General features: G+C 62.7%; 1 protein-coding gene across 1 annotated transcript in view; it reads left to right on the top strand.

The window, feature by feature from the left end:
* The first annotated feature begins 47 nt into the window (after positions 1-47).
* The window catches only part of NECAB2 (N-terminal EF-hand calcium binding protein 2), a 29,247-nt gene continuing 16,378 nt past the window's right edge, over positions 48-12,916 (top strand). The window contains exons 1-5 of the mRNA XM_032389847.1: positions 48-272; positions 2,696-2,720; positions 7,843-7,951; positions 9,876-9,901; positions 10,053-10,150. Coding sequence (XP_032245738.1) covers positions 48-272; positions 2,696-2,720; positions 7,843-7,951; positions 9,876-9,901; positions 10,053-10,150 — 483 coding nt within the window. The remainder of the gene's footprint in view (positions 273-2,695; positions 2,721-7,842; positions 7,952-9,875; positions 9,902-10,052; positions 10,151-12,916) is intronic.

Raw genomic sequence — 12,916 nt, 5'->3', positions numbered from 1 at the left:
GGGCGGGGGTCGGCGGGCTTCCGGGCGGCGGCGGCGGGCGCGGCGCGATGTGCGAGCGGGCGGCGCGCCTGTGCAGGGCCGGCGCGCACAGGCTGCTCCGGGAGCCGCCGCCGCAGGGCCGGGCGCTGGGCGGGCTGCTGCGCTGGGTGGGCGCCAGGATGGGCGAGCCCCGGGCGCCGCTGGCCCCCGACGTCCCCGACGCCCCCGCTGCGGACCCCGGCCCCGGCCCGGGGCCCGGCTCGCCGCGCGGGGGCACCGCCGTCATCCTGGACGTGAGTACGCGCCGGCCGGGACCCCGAACCCCCTCCTCCCACCCGGGCTCTCCCGACGCCGCCCTCCTGCGCCCCCGCCGGGACCCGCGAGGCCCCCTCCTCCCCGGGCGGGGGACCCCCGGCCCTTTCCCCTCTGCGTCCCAGAGCGCGACCCCAGCCCCTCCGTGTCCCGGCCGGTCTCCATCCCATTCTAGCCTCGTCCCTGGACCAGGACGGTCCTCCTCCTCCCGCCCCCTCCCTCCATTTCTCGGGATCCCCACCTTCTCGGAGCCGGGACCCTGGAGCCCTTCGACCTGGCCACAGCCCCCCTACTTTTGTGCTGGCTGAACCCTCACCCTTTCCCCAGCCCTGCACCTCAGCCTTTACCCTCATCCCTGTCGGGACGAGAGCCCCTGCCGCCTCCAGCCCCCTCCTCCTCTCCATCCCAGATCCCTGCCTGAATCGCTGCTCTTCTGAGACCCCCTTCCCTTCCAGCCTCTGGCTCTGGGGCCCCTTTTCTCATCCTGGCCATTGACCCTGAGCCCATGTATTCTCATCCCCCAAAGCCCCCTTTCACCCCAGGCACCAGCTCTTTGAAAATGAAGCCCTCTCCCCACCTGTGTCTTCCCCTCTTCTTTCAGGAGAGCCTGGACCCCTCTGGGCTCCCCGCCCCCACCACCCCCCACTCCACTAGGAGCCCCGTCTGTCCTCCACTCCTTCCATACCCTCTACTCAAACCACCCCCCCATCCCCTCTGGGATCCAAACCACCCACCTCTGGGAAGCCCACCTCACCCTCCCACCCACTCCCCAGGAGTGGGAGGAAGATTCTACAGGATGGACTGCTGGGGGTGGGAGACTCGCTCTATAGAGTGAGGGAGAGGCGGCGGGGGCCCTAGCCTGGGCGCCACCCCCACCTCCTAGCAGCACAGCAGTGGGTTGAGCGTGTCCCCGTGAGGGTCCTGTGCCGGGTGGGTTTTGGGGAGAGTTGTGTCTGTGTGTTTGAGTGTTGGGGGGAGCATGGATTTCCTCGCCCCTTCCCTTCCTCTCTGCTGGAACCCACAGTTGGCTCTGTGCAGAGAGGGCTGGGCAGGGCAGGGGGCGCTGTGCTCTGGGTGCTTGTGGCTGCCCGCGGACAGACAGACAGACACACACACACCCCCAGATCCTCTCTCAAGACCCCAGCGTAGTCCATGCGGGAAAGCCCTGGGCCCACCCTTCCGGGAAGCCCTGTCCAGACCCTTCCTGTTTGTAACAGGACGGATAGTGGGCTCCGGGGTCCTTCTCAGGCTGGTGTGTGTGGGCTCCGAGCCTCCATTTCTTCATCTGGGAGACGGAGTGATGGGGGGGTGGGGAGCGGACGCCTGGAGCCACATCACGAGGTCTGCCTCGGTTGCTTGTTTGGCGTGGCCATCGTGGACCCCTGAGGGTGGGGACCCCTGGTCTCGGGGAACTTTGCAGTCAGAGTCAGAAGCAGGGCTGTGGAGGGGCCCGGGGTGGGGCTTTGGGGAGGGCCTGGGTGCTCTGGTCATTGCTCCCCCTTCTGCCCCAGCCACAGTGGCTCCTGCCCAAGTGCCCCAGACTAGGGTTTCGGCTGCGGAAAGGGGGTGATGCCTGAGAAGCCCTTCCTGAGCTGCGGCTTCAATTTGTCACAGTCTCAGGTGCTTGGGGGGGGGGCATCTATTCTTGGCCCCAGGGCAAGAACCAAAGGTGGGATGGTCAGAGGGGGTGTTGCCCCCCCACCCCCTGCTCCTTCTTATCACCATGGCTCCACTTATCCTAAAAATACCAGGAGGAGTAGTCATCTGGTCTCAGCTCAGGTTTTGGGGGGGGTGGCTGTCACCTCCCCCCTCCCCTCCCCCTGCAGCCAGAACCTCGCATCTGCAGCTGGGTTTCCAAGCTCTTGGTGGCCGGCTTCCACCCCCTCCCCGCCCCCCGAAAAATAATCCAGTCCCGCCCCTGGCTGGCCCAGTCACCAGGCCTCGAGGTTCCCTTAGCGGACACCTCTGTGTAGACCTAACCGACCTCCCTGGAGGACAGCGGGGCTCCCGCGGGGCTCTGGGAGGGGTGCAGTGGCTGCGGCCGGGGGCCACGGACGCCGAGTGTGGGACTGAGCGTAGCACAGTGGGTGCGGCCGCGTGGACGGCTGGCTCTGGAAGCACAGCCGCGGGCATGTGTGTCCCGTGTGCGCGCGTCTGTCAGCGTGGCCGTGGGCAGGCTGGCAGCCCAGAAGGAGAGTGGGCGCTGCTTCCTCGGCCGCTGGGGGGGCTCTGCCCGAAGCTCCGTCCCGCCCTGGATCCCAGCCGGGGTCTCCTTGGGGGAGGGGCTGCTCCGCTTCCCAGGCCGCCCCACCCCTGCCCCCCGGGCCGAGTGGGATCCCCAGGCCGCCCCACCCCTGCCCTGCCCCGCTGGGGCCCACGCTGACTGTACTTTTCTTCTCTGCAGATTTTCCGCCGGGCCGACAAAAACGGTGAGTTTCCCTCCCAGGCTGTCCCCTGAATGAGGCCCCGGCTCCTGTTCTGATGCTTCAGGGGCAGGGGCCCAGGGTAGGGGTGTGGACAGCCTTGCACCTAAAGGTTAAACGTACAGGATGTCCTGAAGTCAGAAGGCCGAATCCTGGCTCTGCCCCGTGCCTCAGTTTCTCTGTCTATACCGTGGAATTCCCATAGTTCCTACTTAGTAGGGATGCCACAGGGATTCAGTGAGCTGGTGTCCTGGTGCCCGGATGTCTTGCATATAGTAGGTGCTTGGTGAACGTTAGCCCTCATGCAGCTGGGCTGGACCAGAGCAGCCCGGGTAGGGGGCGCCCAGCGACCACCCTTTAAGGAAGCCCCCAGCCTCACTCTAGGCCCTTCCCAGGCCCTGGCGCGAGTCTTCCTCGCCGCGAACTCATGCACTCGGTGCTGTTTGCTCCTGTTCTGACAATTCCCTGGTGGCCCAGAGAGATTAAGTGACTTGCTCAGGGTCGCCCAGCTGCAGGAAGATAGTCGAGCTTGTGCTGCAGACGCCCGGACTTTTCCCCACGTCAGGGGTCCTCCCCAACGATGTGAACGGCACGTTGTCGGGGCCAGTGGGTTCATGGCACTGCACTGCTCCTGGCTTCTTGGAAAGGCTTTCCGCTGTACAAGGGAGGTGGGGGCCTGAGAAGGGCCAGGTTTCCCAAGGGCCCCCCTGAGCCTCACTTGCAGCAAAGAGTAGCACAACTTCATATGAACACCGCTGTCCTTATTCCCGGGACCAGAGCAACGCTCCGTGGCCTTTAGCCAAGACATAATCCTTCTGCAGGCCTCAGCTTCCCCATCTCTAAAGTGGGCTGATCACACTTAACGTGCCTGTGTCCTCGGCTGTTGGGAAAATGCAGGGAGGGGATGTGGGAAGGGTGGGGAACAGGAGGCCCTCACGCCCCAGCACCTGTCCTGCGTGGGCTGGAGTTAGAGGTGGCAGCTCTAACCTGGGTCCCCGCACCCCCTCCGTGACCGTGGGGGTTACTGCTGACCCATCCCCCCCATGGTGTTGGGGGATGGAGTGTGAGGCCTTGGGGGATGGGGGTGCACAGGCCTGGACTGGAAGTCAGGGCCCAGGGGTCTCCATGCCCTGCCCCCTTCCTTGGGCTTGACGGTGGCCCCTCCCAGGCCTCTTGGGACACAGGACTCGCAGCAGCAGCTCCATCTGGAGCACGGAGGAGGGAGAGGGATGTGGGGGAACTTCAGTGACCCCGAGAAGTGCTTGTGGCATCTGGGCCCAAACAGCCTCCGAGGTTGGAGCAGGGGGTTGAGGGGCTCGATCCCCGACGCAGGCGTCTTCAGGGTGCCGTGGCCTGGGGCCGCGTGGTCATCCGTGCACATCCTGAGCCCCCGGCCGGTAGGAGTGCAGGCTCGTTGCCGTCGTGGGCCCGAACGCCCGGCACACAGTAGGGTCCTCGCAGGTGTCTGTGGGGTCTGTTCCTCGCTGAGTGCGGCTGTGCACGGCCGTGGGGCGCAGCGGGAGTCTGGCTGCGGGTCTCCCCGCGGCGGCTGCGGGTCTGCGTGGCTGTGCTGTGCCTCGCTGGACACACCGAGTGTGCGTGGACCCGCCTGGTGTGGGGGGGCGGTGCGCTGGCCTCCCTTCAGGGACGGAGGGGGTCTCCTAGTCACCTCTTGCCCTGTCGGAGACCGTGTTTCTGCCCCCTGAGCACAGCTGTGGGGTCCCTCGACTTTGCTCCGCGGCCCCCAGAGGGGCTGAGCCCATCCTCCTTCTGGGGCCTCAGGTCTTCCCAGCCACCGCCGCTGAGTGGCCCTGGGGGGGTGTCACCAGGCTAAGGTGTGTGTGATGTCGGTCCCAGAGGAGCTTCGGATCCTGTGAGGAGGTGGAGTCTCTTTTCCGTCACAGTCCTGGCTCTGCCACTTGCCAGCCCTGTGACCTCAGGCCAGTCAGCAAATGCTCGGGGCCTCAGTTTCCCCATCCGCAAGTGGGCATGATGGCACCAGGACCCCCTCAGGCCCTGGTGGGGCTGTTGCAGAGTCCGGGTGCCCAGGCCATGGGGAACCGTGAGCCCGACGCCCCCTGTGGGCGTGGACGCCGTGGTTGCCGACAGGTGTTTGGGTCCTCCCTGCGCTCCCCGGGGAGTTTCCCATCCGGGGGCTGCCGGCGGCCACCGAGCACCCGTTCATCGACCTCACCGGGGCTTCACTCTGCTCCTGCTGGGATAAGAAGCATCACCCCCTTTTTAGCGATGACCGAAGCACGGCCCGGAGCACGAGGGTGCGGGGCTGCAGGTCCTCGGCTGGGGAGCAGTGTAGACAGCTCTGATGGAGAACACGCCGGGGGGAGGGGCTGGGAGCGAGTGTGCTCGCAGGTGCGGCTGGAGCTGCCGACGGCCCACACGGAGGTCGCACACAGGTGGGTGCTGGTCCTGTCCCCGGCATCCGCAGGAGCGATGGTGCAAGATGGGGTGCAAGATGGGGCACGGTCTCCTGGCATAAGCCTCCAGGATCCCAGGACCAGGCGCTCGGGCTGGCCCGTGCTGCGACTCCCGGGGCAGAGGCGTCTTCATTGACATAGACCCGTCGTGGCTCCTGAGGGGAGGCCGAGGGTCAGGGGTCTGCCCGCAGCCGGGGCACGAAGCCTGGAAGGGTGGGCAGGTGGCGTCCAGCGGAGGGGTGAGTGCCAGAGTGCATTTCTCTCCGGGGACATGGACTCAGGCAGAGTCCTGGCATTTGAAAGGTCACTGTGACGGGCTGAGCTCATGCTCATTAGCGAGGACACCGCAAACGGCCCGCTCGGTGTCCTTGCTGGGACTGGGGGTGCCAGGCCCGCTCCTCGGATGGTACAGAGGCCTGGGGAGGAGCTGTTACCTCCCTCATTAGCTGATCGGGGTTCATTAGGGCCGTGGTAGGACATTTAAGGTAAATGTCAGCCCAGCAGACTGTGCTCGGGAGGCCTGGCGGGCAGCTCTGTGCCCGCTCTCCTGAGTGCAGACTGGGTGGAGGAACCTGGACAGGCAGGAGGAGATGGAGGCTGGGAGACGCCCCCATCACCCCCACCGCTGTGCCCGTGGCAGCCATGACTAGTCAGTCACCGCACACTTCCCCCGAGTGCAGACCTCAGCCCTTCCACACGGCCCTGTGGCCAGGGTCGGGGGTCTCACCAAAAGACTGTGCCCTGGGGTTGGGGTGAGAACATGGACGTGGGAGCCAGTTGGCCGAGGTCCTAGGCCCAGCTGAGGATCCCTTAGCGGCTCTGTGCCTCGGTTTACCGCTCTATAAAATGGGGGTCTTGTGAAGACCGAACGCATAGAATGAGGCCCGTGTGTCGGCCGCGGTTGTGCACGGTGCCTCCTTGTTTTTATCAGCAGTCTTGCCAGAGGAAACTTGGAAAGTCTCCTCTCTTTCAAAGACAGAAAGAGCCACTGTAGAGCTTGCGTAGTTCACAGCTGGTAGCGTGAAGTCCTTTTCACGCTTGTTTTTTTCTGTGAGTGTGTGTAGGGGCGGGGTGGGGCTTGTCTGCTTTGTTGGGGGCTGCGGGGAACTCTTGTTTTTGAAAGTTACAAATTCATTTCCCTCTGTGACATTGAACCTTGAGCCCGGATGTCAGAGGCGTGAGGGGAGGTTGCCCTTAGCCCACCCCCACCTCCCGCACATTCATTTTCTCCCTCTCTCCCAGCCCCTGACACTGTAGGCCTGATGGGCCAGAGGGAAGACGTGGAGGGAAGCCATGCAAGGTTCGAGGATCTCCCTCTGCTGAGCTGGTACCTGTGTCCTGCTTTGAGCCCCTGCAGAGTTTTTGGGTGCAGAGAAAGATCATCCCGAGCCTTTAAAATACAAGAATGGGGGCACCTGGGTGGCTCCGTCGGTTAAGCGTCCGACTCTGGGTTTCAGCTCAGGTCTTGATCTCAGGGTCCTGGGATGGAGCCCCGCTCAGTGGGGGGTCTGCTGGAGATTCTCTCCCTCTGCCCAAACCCTGTGTCCTGGTCCCCCTTCTCCCTCCCGGACCAGGAAGGGGCCTCTCTAATCCACACAGAGGTACCACATGGGCTTGTAGGGACTTTGGTTGCAGATTGGCTGGAAGTAACGGCAGGGGGTCTGTGCCGAGGGGCCGGGGGCTTCCCTCTCCCTGACTTCCATGGCCTCCCACAGACGTGGCTCCTTTAAGGAGCAGCAGGAACTGGTCTGAGATCATTGAGGAGGGGGCGGAGATCAGCAGGTGCGCCCAGGTAGAAGGAAGTTGCAGAGGGGGAAGCCTGGGGCCTGCGTCTCCCAGAGTCACTGGTTCTGCCGCAAGCCCTTCCGTCTGTGACCACCTGCCCCCAGCCCATGAGACGTCCCCCCGCACATGCCGGTGCCCAGGGGGGCTGCAGGCGGAGGGAGAAGAGGTGAGACAGAGGGTGGGACCGGTGGGACACAGGGGCTGTGGGGCCCCTCCCATCCCAGGCCCACAGAGGCCGGGCAGTGCCGGGGGGCCCCAGGCAGGCCTGGCGCCTCCTTCCCGTGCGGTTTGGCGTCTTCACGGTTGGGTCTCTGGCAGGGTGAGAACCAGACGGCTGTGGGCAGCCGTCTCCCATCAGACGGTATGAAAGTTTGGGCCCGAAGTTTGCTGCGTGGATGGGGCAGAGTGGTGAGGAGGTGTTCCCTCCCCTGAGTCAGGACCTGGGTGCTGGGGTTGGAGATGATGCCGGTATGGGGGGGGCGGATTATGTGGGCATTTGGAAGCAAGAGAGAATGGTCCTCAGACCCCCTGGCGTCGGCGCGGTGCTCCCCTAAGCCGTACCCACCCCCAGGTGGCTAGGCGAATCAGGAGAGAAGAGCACCTGGCCAGGAGCAGGTGCTGTTCGTTGAACCTGTCAGTAAATGAGCCCCAGCAAATTAGCTACTACTTGTCGTGTTTGTTGGCTTGGGGATTATCTGTAAGTGGGAGCTGATGTGTTGGTTTGGGAACCAGCTGGATGAGTCGGTGATTTTCTGTGGCCTGGAGTTTACTGGTTAATTTGGGCATTCACTGGGCGGGCGGAGATTATCTGGCTAGAGTTTATCTGTTGATTTGGGAACCGTCTGGATCTGGGGATGTCTTATCTCTTAGACACCAGCTGCTCAACCTCCTTCCTCCCTTGCTTGCAGACGATGGGAAGTTGTCCTTGGAGGAGTTCCAGCTCTTCTTCGCAGATGGCGTCCTCAACGAGAAAGAACTAGAGGATCTCTTCCACACGATCGACTCCGACAACACCAAGTGAGCCAGGCCCCCGCTGCTGGGGCTGGGGGGCGCAGTGGCTCTGGGGAGGACCATCTTCCCCTCAGCGAGGTGATCCGTCTCTGTCTCCCACTCCCCCGGAGGGGCAGGAGACCCGAAACTTCCCCACACTAGCTGACCCAAAAGTCCGATCTGTTTGGCCCCCACCGGCCGGGGTGACCTGGGGAGTGGGCACGTTGACATCACATTGGCACGTTGGTCTTTCCTGAGCACATGTGGCTAAGGAGGGATAGACCCTCGATTCTGCATTGTGTCCACAGGGTAACGAAAAGGGAAAGTTGGTAGTGACCTCTGCCTCCTGCCCACTCAACCCAGTTCTGACCCTGGCACCTCGTGCTCATCCCCAGTCCCGATGTGAACTCCGTGACCTTGATCCTCACTGGTCCTGTCTTAAACCAAACGGACCACATACTAATCGTAACTCTGAGTTTAACCCCGCTTCTCTCTATCTAGCTAACCCCCATCGTAACCCCCCGAACTTGCATCTCAGAACTAACCAAAAATTCTGGCCTGACCCGTCCCTGAGCCAAGTGCATGCTTACCGACCGCACCGCCTCGTCTTTCCCTGGGATTCCGCGGGCAGGATGAGGCCCAGCCCCCTTCTTCACCCCGCAGCCCATCCCTTTCCTCGGGCCTACGCAGGCATGGGGACCAGAGTTCCGGGGATGCTGCTTGGAGCAGATTTGATGAGCTGAGGTCCCCTGAGACAGGCAGGAGGTGGTCTGGACAAGGAGCTGCCACCAGGCCTGGCTGCAAGGGACCCAGCCCAGTGGTGGCCTGGACCAGAGATTGGGGCTGAGAGTGTCCTGGGAGGCACAGGCTGGGGACCAGGGTGGGCAGGTGTCCCTGTCTGGGGAAGGCCCCTGGAAACAGCTTCCTGCTGCAGACGCCGTGAAGGGCTCGGTTTCTGCCAACAGATGGAGGTTTCTGAGCGCTTCCTGCCGTCCCCCAGGGAGTTTTCAAAGGGCCAGGGCACGTGCCTCTTGGTTTATTCATTGTCCTGGTGCCTTTTGTGTTGGGCCAGCTGGGTCGGGATGGGGGGAGGAGGAGGCTTTGGTTGAAATCCTCATTTAAGCACAATTGAACAGGCTTCCTTTCTGCAGGACTTGTCAGAACATTTAATACGGGATGTGACTTGGAGGAAGCTCCAAGACAGGGCTTCCAAAGCCTCTGAACCCAGATTTATTTGGCCATAGGAGCCTTCTCCTAGACACATCTTACTGACCTGGGGTTCCAGGAGCTCTCCAGCCCAGGGCAGCCCCTCCTCTCTCAGTGAAGGAACTGGGGCCCAGAAGGGGCCAGCTCATCAGAACCTGCACAGACACTCGGGTCCCTTGGCATCTGCCCCTAGCACGCCCCACCACCACGTCTCTGCTCTGAGGCTGCCACGTGCACCTTCCCCAGCGTGGGTGGCATTCTGGGGCTTAGTCTCCTCTGAGGAAGCACAGAATCCTCTCCACGGTGTAGGAATGGGGACATGGGACCCCAGGGCGAGGGTAGGGACAAGGAGGGCTGTCCCAGGACCCCCGAGAGCCCCAGGACCCAACAAACGGGGATGCCCCGGGGGAAGCCTGTACTAGTTATGGGCCCCTCACCTTCTGTCCATTCCCTCCCTTCTCCCAGCCCCTCGCTTAGCCCCATTCTGGGTCCCATATGCTCATGACATGGGCAGCGGAGTGGGGGAGAGGAAGTGAGTGGTGGTGGGGTCAGAGGACATGCAGATGTGGACCCTGCTCCGTCCTTGGGAGGGCTGGCATCCTTGACCTCATCTATGAAGCAGGGCTCATGGGGCCAGCATGGAGGATGACGACAGACAGGGTGTGGCGGCAGCCTGGGGCCGCGGAGGGGGAGAGCGGATGGGATGGGACGGGCCTCACCTGAGTCTCCCTCCTTCTCTCTGCAGCCATGTGGACACCAAGGAGCTGTGCGGTACGTGCCCAGCTCTGCAGGGACCGGGACTGGGGTGGCGGGATGGGACTCGGGGGAGCGATGGGGGCACAGGTGGGATTCCTGGGAGGGCCCAAGGGGTGGCGTGGGGTCCTCCTCCTCTCACCCTGACCTTTGCTTTCCCTTCCCTCAGATTACTTTGTGGACCACATGGGGGATTATGAGGACGTCTTGGCCTCCCTGGAGACCTTGAATCACTCTGTCCTGAAGGCCATGGGCTACACCAAGAAGGTCAGGGGGCGTGGGTGGCCCCTGGGACTCCGGGGTCTGAGATTTTTCCCTGGGCATCCTCACCCAGGGGGGCCTGGATTTGGGATGCCAAGTGCTGGGTGGGTCGGGCTCTGGGGTGGGCTTTACTTGGGACTCCCAGAGGGAGCTGATGGAAGCTGGGAGGTGGATGGAGGGGCTCGGCGAATGGCCTGGTCCTGCGGGATCTGGTTTGGAGCGCGAGGCCGTTTCCTGGGGTTGGGTGTGGTCCGGGCACGCGGTGCTAGAAAGCGAGCAGGGGCCTCCCGGAGCCCTCCGGCGCCCTCGCACAGGTGCGGTCCCCCACAGTCTCGGGCCCTGTAGCAGGGTTGCGGGACGGCAGGGGCCGGAAAGACGCGGGGTCCTGCGGCTGCCCTTGGCCGAGGGCTTGCCCAGTGTCGGGCGTGAGAACCCTATCCGGGTGGCAGGACTGTTGGGAGTGTTGGGAGCGGGCCCCCTGCTGGGGTCCCTGCGTGTCCCGGAGAGAGGTCTGGGGGGCGGCTCCAGCGGCCCTGCCCACAGCCCTGTCCCTGCCTCGTGTGCCCTGGAGGAGGACGAAGGCAGGGAGCCGGGGCCAGGTTGGGGGCTGGGCGTCGCCTTCTCTGCTGCCGCTCAGGGGCAGAAGCAGCCCATCCCCCAGCCTCGGGGTCTGCACCCCGCTGGGCAGGCACCCCGAGAAGAGGCGCACTGGCCAGCCCTGCGGTATAGCCACTGTCACTCTCACCGCCCCGTTTCGTGGCCACGCGCACAGGCTCGGAGGAGGGACCCTGCAGAGTTGTAGCCTGATGGCCGTAACTGCGGGCGAACTGAGAGAAGCTGGGGCAGGCCCGGTGGGAGGCGTGGAGCTCACGGGGGGGGGGGGGGGGGGGTGACCGAGGGCCAGTGAGCCGCCAGGGGGGCAGCACACCGAGCAGGCGTGCAGGGAGGAGCGGGGAGCGGGTCGCGCTGAGGGACACGTAGACCCAGTGGAAGGACCCCGAGCCAGTCCCTTCCCCCCCGCGAGCCTCAGTTTCTCCATCTGTGGAATACAGTGTTCACCTTCGAGTCCTCAGGGGGATTGAAGGAAGTAAGGTCTCCGGCTGCTTAGCACGGGGCCCGGCACAGAGCAGAGGTGGCTGTTTTATCATGAGGCTCCTGTCGTCTGTCCGGACAGAAGTAAGATGAATTCTGTACGCCTTTTCACATGGTACTCGGTTACTGCCCCGCATCTATCTGGGAATCGCTCTCTTCCTCCAGGTCTCAGAAGAGCTGGGCCTGATCCTGAGCCTCCACGCACCCACATTTCCATTCCTCTCCTCCTGCCCTGCTATCACGGGTCTTGGTGTCTTAGAGCTTATTTATTTATTTATAAAGATTTTATTTATTTATCTGACAGACAGAGACACAGCGAGAGAGGGAACGCAAGCAGGGGGAGCGGGAGAGGGAGAAGCAGGCTTCCCGCGGAGCAGGGAGCCCAATGCGGGGCTGGATCCCGGGACCTTGGGATCATGACCTGAGCCGAAGGCAGACGCCCAACGACTGAGCCACCCAGGTGCCCCTAGAGCCTATTTTAAATATCATGTAAGACCGTTTGCCTGTCATTGTTCATCTGTCCGGACTTCGGACGTTCTGAATGTAGCAGGTGGGCAGTGGGTTTGCAGGGGAGCGTGGAAAGAGCCCAGACTCTGGAATCCCTGCCCGGACCGGGATAGCAGCCCAGCTCCGCGCCTGACGGCCCCGGGGGGGACGTGCCCCACGTGCCCCCATGGGACCCCCTCGAGGTGGAGCCACCTCCCAGCTGTGCCATCTCGAGGTGTCACCCACATGCATGGTTACTTCTTGGTCTTTGGTCATAACTCTTCATTGGGGAGACCTTGTTCTCCACCAAGGAGCGGATTCTAACGTCTCCCAGTAGAACTCGGGCTACTGGGCTGGGTTGGAGATGCTGCTCTGGGAAGGCGTGCGCTGTGACCCTCGGTGCGGCCTTTGGGGCATTTCTAGTGGTGACTGTAACGGTGTTTGCGGCGGCAGTGGACATTCCTTTTTCTGGCTTGTTTTCTAACCGAGTTTTGTTGGTAGAAATGCAGCTCGTTGGTTAATCCAGATGCTTCACTCGCACCGTCCGTCCGTGTTGAGTCGTGAGCTAGTGCGCTTCGCTTCCTCGTGTCTCCCGCACGGTCCTCTTAGTTCTGGGCCGCGTCCTGCCGCCTCCCCCCCCCCCCCCCCCCCCCCCCCCCCCCCCCCCCGATTCTGCAGCCCCCGCTGCTGCGTCAGCCGTCCTTGTTTGGCTCGGGATTCTCAAGTGTGTCTCTCCGGTATTTCTCCGCTAATGACAATATTAATACCAGCTCTTATTTTAGAATCCTCTTCAGCCTGTAAAAAAATATATATATATTTTTTTGCTTTCCCTTCGTTAAATTCCGTCTTAGGAGGTGGTAGTGGGTTTTTTAAATTGCCTTTCTGATGACGTGATTCTTCTTCAGTGATTGGTGGGGTGGATTCTATTCTTAGAGTCTCTTCTGTTGAACAGTCCTTCACTTCCTGACGGGCACCCTATCCCTCTGTCACAGGGCTGCGTTCCCTGGGTCTCTCTCGGACTTGATCGGGAATGAATTTAGGTGGGCTTGAAGATTCTGCTGTGTGTGAATCAGCTTCTCCGCCACAGAATCCTTTTTCTATTCAAAAATAGAAAGAATTTATCCAGGAGGCTGGGGTCAAGGTCCTCCGCAGGGGAGGGGCTGTCCTTTCATAGGTTTTTGAGGTCAATCCTGG

This window comes from Phoca vitulina, unplaced genomic scaffold (assembly GCF_004348235.1).
Source record: "Phoca vitulina isolate PV1807 unplaced genomic scaffold, GSC_HSeal_1.0 scaffold56, whole genome shotgun sequence".
In the NCBI taxonomy this organism is placed as follows: Eukaryota; Metazoa; Chordata; class Mammalia; order Carnivora; family Phocidae; genus Phoca; species Phoca vitulina.
This window is presented reverse-complemented; position numbering and strand designations above follow the sequence as displayed.